A 10,429-nucleotide genomic window follows, 5' to 3' on the forward strand; every position below is an offset into this window, starting at 1 on the left:
TCCTCTTCCCTGTTAGGCCATTTTTGTGCAGTGCAATGATGACTGCATGTGTTTCTTTAGAGATAACCATGGTTAACAGAAGAGAAACAATGATGCCAAGCACCAGCCTCCTTTTAAAGTGTCCAGTGGTGTCATTCTTACTTAATCATAACAGATTGCTCCATTAACACAGGTGTGGGTGTTGATGAGGACAGGGCTGGAGATCAATCACTGAAACGATGTTAGCTGGTCCTTTTAAGGCAGGGCTGCAATGATGTTGAAATGTGTTTTGGGGGATAGAGTTAATTTTCTAGGCAAATATTGACTTTGCAAGTAATTGCTGTTAAGCTGATCACTCTTTATAACATTCTGGAGTATATGCAAATTGCCATTAGAAAAAATGAAGCAGTAGACTTTGTAAGAATTAGTATGTGTCATTCTCTAAACTTTTGGCCATGACTGTACAGACTGGCCCCATATCTGGAGAAAATCCCTGACCCCAGAGACCGCAAGATCCTGAGCCGGTATAGACTCAGTGCCCACAGTCTGGCCATCGAATCCGGCCGACACAGGCAGAGCTACAATCCTAGGGAGCAAAGACTGTGCCAACACTGTGACCAGGAGGCCCTGGAGAATCGACACCCACTACACTGCCCCAAATACTCAGCAGTGAGGGACACTCACTTCAGGAGACTCTCACATCTCTTCCCGGATTTCATCACCATGAAGGAGGAAGAGAAAACATATATCCTGCTGGGGGAAGAAGAGAGAGCAGTGGAGATAGCAGCGCAATATGTGAGCCAATGTAATAGACTGCGAGAAAAACAGCCATGATATGCCATGGACTTCTGTGGCCCCCACCCTGGATCTGCCCCCATCCACCTTTCCTACAGCCCCTACCCAACATCCCTACAGTCCCTATCCCTATTCCCTCTTGTACACTTGCTTTGGCAAAACTAATGTGTATTTAGTCCTGCCAATAAAGCTTCTTTGAATTGAATATCCTGCTGTATACCTCCATATAGTGCTATATCCCCTTCATATCCTGATGTATAGCTCCATATAGTGCTATATCCCCTTCATATCCTGATGTATACCGCCATATAGTGCTGCATACACTCATGTAGCGCTACATACCTTCATATACTGCTGTATATATCCATATAGTGCTCTATACTCCATAAACTGCTATATACCCTCCATATACTGCTGTATCCCCCATATAGTACTATATACATTCCATATCCTGCTGTATACCCCATATACTACTATATACCCTCCATATCCTGCTGTATACACCATATAGTGCTTTATACTCTCTATATCCTGCTGTATACCCGCATATAGTGCTATATACCCTCCATATCCTGCTGTATACCCCGATATAGTGCTATATACCCTCCATATCCTGCTGTATACCCGCATATAGTGCTATATACCCTCCATATCCTGCTGTATACCCGCATATAGTGCTATATACCCTCCATATCCTGCTGTATACCCCCATATAGTGCTATATACCCTAAATATCCTGCTGTATACCCCCATATAGTGCTATATACCCACCATATCCTGCTGTATACCCCCATATACTGCTATATACCCTACATATCCTGCTGTATACCCCCATATAGTGCTTTATACTCTCTATATCCTGCTGTATACCCGCATATAGTGCTATATACCCTCCATATCCTGCTGTATACCCCCATATAGTGCTATATACCCTCCATATCCTGCTGTATACCCGCATATAGTGCTATATACCCTCCATATCCTGCTGTATACCCCCATATAGTGCTATATACCCTCCATATCCTGCTGCATACCCCCATATAGTGCTATATACTCTCCATATCCTACTGTCTAACCCCATATAGTGCTATATACCCTCCATATCCTGCTGTATACCCCCACATAGTGTCGTGTTCTTGTAAACAATTACAGGGATGCATCAACGCAGAAGATGAGGACACTAATAGGTTAATCAAATATTTCTTGGATAAATTAAGAGTAAGTGGTGCTGATACCTACTAGTGGCCCTACCACCTGCAGTGCGTCACAGTCATTATCTGTCCCGTTCCCGCCATCTCTGGCACTCTGTAGGTAATAGGAGCCGTAATATCGGCCTATGATACCACGCCGTTAGGCCCTAATCGCTTATTGATTAGTCACTTTCCACAACTGTTAGGCTATGTGCACACACTGCAGAATCACCTGCGGGTTTTTCCCCGCGGAACCGCAGGTAAAGTGACCTGCGGTTTCACACCTCTACTATGTTAAAGGTGTGAAACCACAGCGGAATCCGCAGAAACAATTGACATGCTGCGGTTTATAAACCGCAGCAAAACCACGCTGAAAAAAACGCAACGTGAGCACTGCGGTTTTGAAAACCCATAGGGTTACATGGTACTGTACCATGTCTGCGGAACTGCTGCGGTTCCGCAGGGCCAAAACCGCAGCGTGTGCACATAGCCTTACGCTGTCCAACTTCTCCCTTGAAGCATGGCCCCGGTCTCCCGTGTATCGAACGTGTACTTTGGAAATCAGAGCTCACAGGATCGTCCCCTCGTCACTGGCCTGGTCACCTCTGCTCCCTCGGATTACTTAGCTCATCTCCGGTTCTGGCTACCCAGCTCTGGTAACTCATCCCCCCCAAAACCCCTTCCCCCTGTTTCTGGTTACTTGTCTCTTCGCTATATATGGTGGCCATAAACCAAACTTACGCTTCTCTAGCTTTTTTATTCCTGCTTTTAATTGATTCTTTAATAAAAATTGTTGCTTTTCTCCTGATTGTGGTTTGTGGGATCTCTTCATTGTCCTGTAAGGACTCATATGGGACTAGTTTTGTACTTGATGTTAGACGTGCTCCGTTGATATTTGAACATTTATTGACTTACCGTAGGTATAAATTTTTGCAAAAAAAAGTTTAAAGTGAATAACTTGAATAATAAACTCTGTTTTTTTTCTATGTTCTCTGGTTTGCTTGTGTTCCCATCATGACTAGTGAATAGGAAAGATTGTGGGTGGGAGGACAAGAAGACGCAGGTGACGAGAAGTGCCTGAGCTCCATTGGCTCAGCTGCCTTTATAGACGCCTTCCTCAATGTAGCGGTCGTATAGTCCTATACTACATTCCACATTCACACAAGCTGCAACAAGAATTCCTAGGAACACTTGTTTCCCAATTATCAACTTTTTTTTTTGAAGAGGCCACCAATCATCCAACGAACAAGGAAAATCTATTATCAGGCAAAATGATTTTTTAACCCCTTTCCAACCTTGACATATAGTTACACCTAAGGTCACCTCCCCCTATTTGCTGCGGGCTGAGCACACAACTTTTCCGGCACATGTCATCTGATTTCCCCTAATAGTCGCGAATGGAATCCCGATCCACCTTTGGCTGCTAACATGTTAAATGCCACTGTCAATCTCTGACATCGTCATTTAACATGCTCGCGCCGGAAGCGCATCGCATATTATTATATATTTATATAGCGCCAATTATTCTATGGCGCTTTACATGTGAAAAGGGGAAATATAGACAAGAATAATAAACATGTGTAAGACAAGGGACACACAAGTACATAAGGAGAGGAGACCCTGCCCGCGAGGGCTCACAGTCTACAGGGAGGGTGAGGATAGAGTAGGAGAGGGTAGAGCTGGTTGTGTGGTGGTTCAGTAGACCGAGGATCATTGCAGGCTGTAGGCTTGCCGGAACAGGTCACTAATACCACCTATCGACAAATGTGTCACATGACCTTGTGTTGGTATGACAAGCCGGGATCTGCAGGAAACAACTGTGGATGTCATTTCCGGACAGCTATGAGTACCACCCAGCGGTCGGCGATCACAGCAAGTGAGCATTTCTGCTACTCAGCGCAGGGCTTCAGCCGTGCTCTGTGCAGCTCAGGCAATCAGATGATTGCAGCTTCTAGTGTCCCATGGAGACTGTGAAACCAAGTGTTAATTAAAAAAAAAAAAAAAAATAGCCTGTTTGTTGGGCTCTGTATGCATGTGTTGTGACAGTGAAACAGCCGCGACACATGCAGCTGCGGCGGCGACCAGCTGATTATCGGGAGCGCTCCAGGTGACCGAAGCAGCTATTTGGGATCATCACGTATCCAAAGCTAGCCGATCAACCCTATTATTGACTCATTTAATAAAAGCGGGGGTGTTCTAATTAGTCCCAGCGTGGAGTTCAATTAGTAATTTCATTTATGCTGTGAAGAAGCAAGTGCCAATAATGGCCCTCTATGAAAGAAAGGCAGCAAATGTTGGACCTGCTGATTTCAGCCCTTGGTCAGTGAGTCAAATGGGTCTTTCCAGACATTGTACAGAAGGAGAAAGAATTTCGATCAAGGAGTTGATTAGAGAGGGGAAAACATATAAAGAAAATAATTTGCTGCTCATTTTAGATTTCTAATGCTTTAAAATGGCAATAAAAAAGAAACAAAGCACGTGGTAGGAAAAGAACGCCAACCATTCACATAGATTATGAAGAATGACAAAGAAGCTCCCTGTGATCAGGTCCAGGGAGATCAGAGAAGATCTTCAGTCACCTGTGAGTCTTCCAACCACCAGAAGATGCCTACAGGAAGCCAAACTATGTGCAAGAAACCCTCATAAGGAACCATTGCTGATTAACACAAAGACAAGTTGAAAAGGTTATAGTTTGCCAAAGAACACATTGACCGGCGGCCTAAGGAGAAGTGGTGCAACCTTCTACACACAGATGAGAGCAAGATTGCTTTGTACTGGGTCTAAAAGCCGCAGACAGTTTGTGAGACGACACCAACACTGAGTTTCAGCAGGACAACAACCTCAAACAGGGCAGATCAACAATGTTGTGAAGAGGCCACGTAATCATCAGACCTCAGTCAGACTGAGAATTTGTGGCCTGGTCTCCTGGAGACCTCTACGGTTGTCACTGCCAGCTTGCTGTGAGCGCCCCCCAGTGGTCGGCGCTCATAACAAGTGAGCAATTCCACTACATAGAGGCGATCTGATCATCGCCTGTATGTATCAGAGCCGATCGGGCTATGGCAGATTCTAGTCTCCCATGGAGACTATTGTGGCTCTGAGAATAAGGTGAGTGAAAAATGAAAATGAAAAAAACTCTGGGGGTTAAGGTTGGGGGATGCAGGGAGAAAATTCCATGTACATGGTTAATTCAGGAAGCAAGGTGGAAGACAACATGGTTTCCTTCACATTCCCGTTCATCTAGTGCTGTATACACAGATTGTGCTGTTGATGCCTCTATGCTTTCCACCCCCATATTGTACTGTATATCCTCATTCTGTTCTGCCACAAACATTGCAGTAAACGGACACATAATAGGTAGAATAATAATAGCAAATACCTCAAATTAGAAATCTAGTATAGTTTTTCAGATTTGTTGTCTTTTTCCTCATGTGCAATCGTTGCAGGACCTTAGTTATCCATGTTACATAGTTGCTAGTGTTGGTAATCATGGATATCTAACGTCCTGCAATAACTGCACACAAGGAAGGAGAAATAGCAAATCAGAAGAACTATACTAATTTCTAATTGGAGGCATTTACTAATGTAGGGTCTTGGAGATGGAACTACCCCTGTAATCACAGCTCCCAGCCTGACAAGATCAGATCCACCGCCGCCATCCTGACACCACATGTTACAGAGAACAAACAGCAGAAGAAACCATCAGCCCATGTGCACAGCCAATCAGCACTCAGTAGGGCTATGGCTCCGCCCACAGGCAGCACCAGATTACTCCCCCCCAGGCCCTCAGTGTTAACCCATTAGTGCCTGCAATGTATCCAGCTGCAGCAGCACAGGCTGCAATCATCCCAGCACAGGACTATCAGCAGCCCCTTCCCCCTCTCCCTCCCCAGGAGCTGTAGCTTCTCCTCAGAAGATGTGGGTGGCTCTTAAAAGAGCCTTTGGGTTGTCAGGATAGAAAAGAGAATACAATTAACCTCCGAAGCCGTAGAGAGTGCGGCCCTGGCGCTTGAGCGCGTACACCACGTCCATGGCGGTGACGGTCTTCCTCTTGGCGTGCTCGGTGTAAGTGACGGCGTCACGGATCACGTTCTCCAGGAAGACTTTCAGGACGCCGCGGGTCTCCTCATAGATGAGGCCGGAGATGCGCTTCACTCCTCCCCTGCGAGCGAGACGGCGGATGGCAGGCTTGGTGATGCCCTGGATGTTATCACGGAGAACCTTCCTGTGCCGCTTGGCGCCGCCCTTCCCCAGACCTTTCCCTCCTTTACCGCGACCAGACATCTTCCAGGTAGTCAGCAGAAATCTATGACTGAGGAGTGCACAGTCCGCCTTTATATAGTCTGTGAGCGGACCAGAAAGAGAACTGCAGCGATGACGTGTTTCCAGGGCAGGGATGGAAAGCAATTTGCATTATCAGCTCCGCCCCTTCCTTTACTGATTGGCCAATCACAGAAATGTTAGTGATTTTGAATTTCTCGCTCATTTTTTTCTCCCCTTCTACTGGGATGACACTAAAAATAGTCAGGAACCTGATTCCTCTCCCCGGTGACATCCTGCTCGGAGTAATTACAATGTGAGAGCCGGACCTGCAGATCAATCATTGACAATTATAGTGCAAGATTCTATACATAGAACAAAAGTCAAAATAAGCAACTCAAAATACCAAGGCCTCGCTCCCAGAATAGATGCATAAATGCAGAATTTGCATAAATTGATGGAATGCTCCCATAGATATAAAACACAAAGAAAAAGATGGATTACATAAACCACCAAGAGGATAATAAAATCCAAACATTTGATTTAATCAAAATTACCTGCACATAATATGAGCCATATACAGGATAGTGGAACCAAAGAGAGGACTAGGATGCGGAGACAGGCTGGGGCAGCGGAGGAGAGAACAGGGGACAAAAAAAATGAAACCAGGGGTAGATCAGAACTCATATGAGGAAATTATATGGAAATAAATAGAATAAAGGGAACAGAAAAAAATCATACCCTTAATGGGACCAGCAGGACGACACATGGACATTGCCAGCTACAGTGGGCGAGGAGTAATGGTGGGGGGCATAGGAGTTTGGTGGTTCATGCATTTGGTACCTTTGATTTATCACTTTTTTCTCTACGCTTCATTTCCCCATTTAAAACAGTAGCACACAAACAGCCCCAGCTCTGATGTAGACGTATCTATCAGTATGTGGGGGCGATATTACTATATGTTGTTTGGTTACATCAGTATATGAAGAGCAGTATATGGACGGTAAACATCATTGTCTTATACAGAGCTATATAGCAGTTCTGCATCTCCCTGCAGCTCACCTTGCCCCATCTCTCTCCCCTGTCCTCAATATCAGAGACCCAATCTCTGCCTCCTATCAACACAGTGTTATTCAGCTCTGATGTAGACGGGGTGGGTGGCTCTTAGAAGAGCCTTTGGGTTGTGGGTGCAGAGCACAGAGCAGATCACTTGGCGCTGGTGTACTTGGTGACGGCCTTGGTGCCCTCGGACACGGCGTGCTTGGCCAGCTCTCCGGGCAGCAGCAGCCGCACAGCGGTCTGGATCTCCCGGGAGGTGATGGTGGAGCGCTTGTTGTAGTGAGCCAGGCGGGAGGCTTCCCCTGCGATGCGCTCAAAGATGTCATTGACGAAGGAGTTCATGATGCCCATGGCCTTGGAGGAGATGCCGGTGTCGGGGTGGACCTGCTTCAGCACCTTGTACACATAGATGGCGTAGCTCTCCTTCCTGCTCTTCCTCCGCTTCTTTCCATCCTTCTTCTGAGTCTTGGTCACGGCTTTCTTGGAGCCCTTCTTGGCCGCTGGTGCAGACTTGGCAGGATCAGGCATGATGAGAGCAGAATGTTCTCTTCACTGGAGAGAGAATAATGATCCTGCTCCTCCCAGAGCGGCCGTATTTATAGACCGGCTATGCAAATGAGCAATGCTGTCAGATCGCTGTGCTATTGGGTGAGAAAGTCATGTGACCAATGTACAGGTAATGATCTCCGCCCACTGCAGCTCATTGGTGTTTCCACAAGTCTTGTTTCCATTGGTGACTTCAGATCCAGCCAATGGCAGGAGAGGAGGTGGGGCAGCAGCAGGTTATAAAAGGTGCAGGAGACTGCGCACTCCCCACACAAGAGCATTCTCTATCTGCTGATAACTGTGAGCGCAGTGATGTCTGGACGCGGCAAACAAGGAGGGAAGGTCCGTGCTAAAGCCAAGACCCGCTCATCCCGGGCAGGACTGCAGTTCCCGGTTGGTCGTGTGCACAGACTTCTCCGCAAGGGTAACTATGCTGAGAGGGTGGGCGCCGGGGCTCCGGTCTATCTGGCCGCTGTGCTGGAGTATCTGACCGCTGAGATCCTGGAATTAGCCGGTAATGCCGCCCGGGACAACAAGAAGACCCGCATCATCCCCCGACACCTGCAGCTGGCCGTGCGCAATGACGAGGAGCTGAACAGGCTGCTGGGTGGGGTGACCATCGCCCAGGGGGGCGTCCTGCCCAACATCCAGGCCGTGCTGCTGCCCAAGAAGACCGAGAGCAGCAAGTCCAGCAAGAGCAAGTGAGCGCTGCCACCGACCCCCGTATCATCAACACAACCCAAAGGCTCTTCTAAGAGCCACCCACACCGTCACCACAGGAGCTGACGCCGCTGATTGTGATGTTCTGGTCTGTGTGTACTGATGTTATACAGAATCTCAGCCATAGAACAGAGTATACAGGAGCCGTAGCTGCACCTGGCAGTGGGTATAATCCTGTCACTATTGGGCTGGTACATTGGGACTGATGATGGTTAATCTGCAGTGACTAGCACTTAGTGGTCCGCTATCGGGTTTTACACCCTCCTCTCCCCTATCCTCCATGTCCTGTAGTTGGAGGTGTGATCAGTGGTGACTCTGAAAAGAGCCTTTGTGGAAGGACAGGGCACATCCAGTGTGTGCAGAGTATGGGGGGCAGTGTCCACATTAGGGGTCACAGGAAACAAAACCTAATAAGGTAAAATGTCATATAACCCCACCATCTCATTGCTATGTTTCATGTACTCCCTTATAGTGCTGTGTTCCCCAGTATAGTGCTATATACGAACATATAGTTCGGTATACATCGGCATAGTGCTTTATCCCCTCCATATTGTGCCATGTAATAATCTTTATATAGCACCAACATATTCCGCAGCGCTTTAAAAATTCAACAGTTCATATACAACAGTCATAAGTAACAACATTAAAGATAATACAAGAATTAAAGCAAAATGATGAAGCCGCTGCTGGTGAGAGATAACAATCCACAATGAGGTGGGGGAGACAGTACAAGAGTGTGTATACAGCGATGTAATTACAATGATGGTCCAGCCATCTTGAGGGAATGCAGATGGATAAGGCTGCATGAGCGGTGGAGTTTAATGGACCATTATGATCAGAGAAGTAAAGAATGGGCTATATCTTTATATATAATATATATGAACCTTGATTAGGGATGTGATAGGCTGCTCTAAATAGATGTATTTTGAGGGATTGCCTAAACTGCAACTCATCAGACTCTCACCATCAACAGAAACCTTCAAGAAGAACCTGAAGACCCACCTGTCCGACAAGCCTACAGCCTGCAATGATCCTCAGTCCACTGAACCACCGCCCGACCTGCTCTACCCTCTCCTACTCTATCCTCACCCATCCCTGTAGACTGTGAGCCCTCGCGGGCAGGGTCCCCTCTCCTTATGTACTTGTGTGTCCCTTGTCTTACACATGTTTATTATTCTTGTCTATATTTTCCCTTTTCACATGTAAAGCGCCATGGAATAAATGGCGCTATATAAATGCATAATAAACTGTATCAGTTATAGTTATTACTATTTTTGGGGGAAGAGCATTCCAGAAAATTGGTGCAATTCATGAAGTTGGAAGTGGGAGGTATGGATTAGTGCGGATATTAGTTGAAAGTCTCTTGCGGAGTGTAATGTGCGGGAAGGTCGATATACAGTAATGAGGGGGCTGCACTGTGTACATCGGTATAGTGCAGGAATCTCTTCATATAGAGCTATATACTGATGTGTATACCAAGATAGTGCTGTTTTGTCCACCCATAGTACCAAACACCCCTATCTAGTGCTGTATATGTCCTTACAATGAAGTTATATTGTGCTATATATCCCTATAGTGTTACATATCACTATAGTACAGTATTCCTCCATATCACTTCCCATGTGGTGCTGTATATCTATCGCCATATAGTGTCACCCTCCATGTGGTGCCGTATATCTCCATATAGTGTCACCCCCCATGTGGTGCCGTATATCGCCATATAGTGTCACCCCCATGTGGTGCTGTATATCGCCATATAGTGTCACCCCCCATGTGGTGCTGTATATCGCCATATAGTGTCACCCTCCATGTGGTGCTGTATATCTCCATATAGTGTCACCCCCCATGTAGTGCTGTATATCGCCATATAGTGTCACCCT

The 10,429-nt window shown here is 46.4% G+C and overlaps 3 protein-coding genes across 3 annotated transcripts; 1 reads left to right on the forward strand and 2 right to left on the reverse strand.

The window, feature by feature from the left end:
* Positions 1–5,885: 5,885 nt before the first annotated feature.
* LOC141083254 (histone H4) lies at positions 5,886–6,359 on the reverse strand. Its single transcript, XM_073567424.1, has one exon. The coding sequence runs from the start codon at positions 6,246–6,248 to the stop codon at positions 5,937–5,939; it is 312 nt and encodes a 103-aa protein (XP_073423525.1). The 5' UTR covers positions 6,249–6,359; the 3' UTR covers positions 5,886–5,936.
* Positions 6,360–7,380: 1,021 nt separating this feature from the next.
* LOC141083253 (histone H2B 1.1-like) lies at positions 7,381–7,863 on the reverse strand. The gene has a single exon (XM_073567423.1). The coding sequence runs from the start codon at positions 7,809–7,811 to the stop codon at positions 7,431–7,433; it is 381 nt and encodes a 126-aa protein (XP_073423524.1). The 5' UTR covers positions 7,812–7,863; the 3' UTR covers positions 7,381–7,430.
* A 233-nt stretch (positions 7,864–8,096) lies between these two features.
* LOC141083142 (histone H2A type 1) lies at positions 8,097–8,592 on the forward strand. The gene has a single exon (XM_073567325.1). It carries the CDS (start codon positions 8,142–8,144, stop codon positions 8,532–8,534), a length of 393 nt encoding a protein of 130 aa, XP_073423426.1. The 5' UTR covers positions 8,097–8,141; the 3' UTR covers positions 8,535–8,592.
* Positions 8,593–10,429: the final 1,837 nt, after the last annotated feature.

Source organism: Dendrobates tinctorius, unplaced genomic scaffold, assembly GCF_039654945.1.
Source record: "Dendrobates tinctorius isolate UK_male_01 unplaced genomic scaffold, ASM3965494v1 ptg000020l, whole genome shotgun sequence".
Lineage (NCBI taxonomy): Eukaryota > Metazoa > Chordata > Amphibia > Anura > Dendrobatidae > Dendrobates > Dendrobates tinctorius.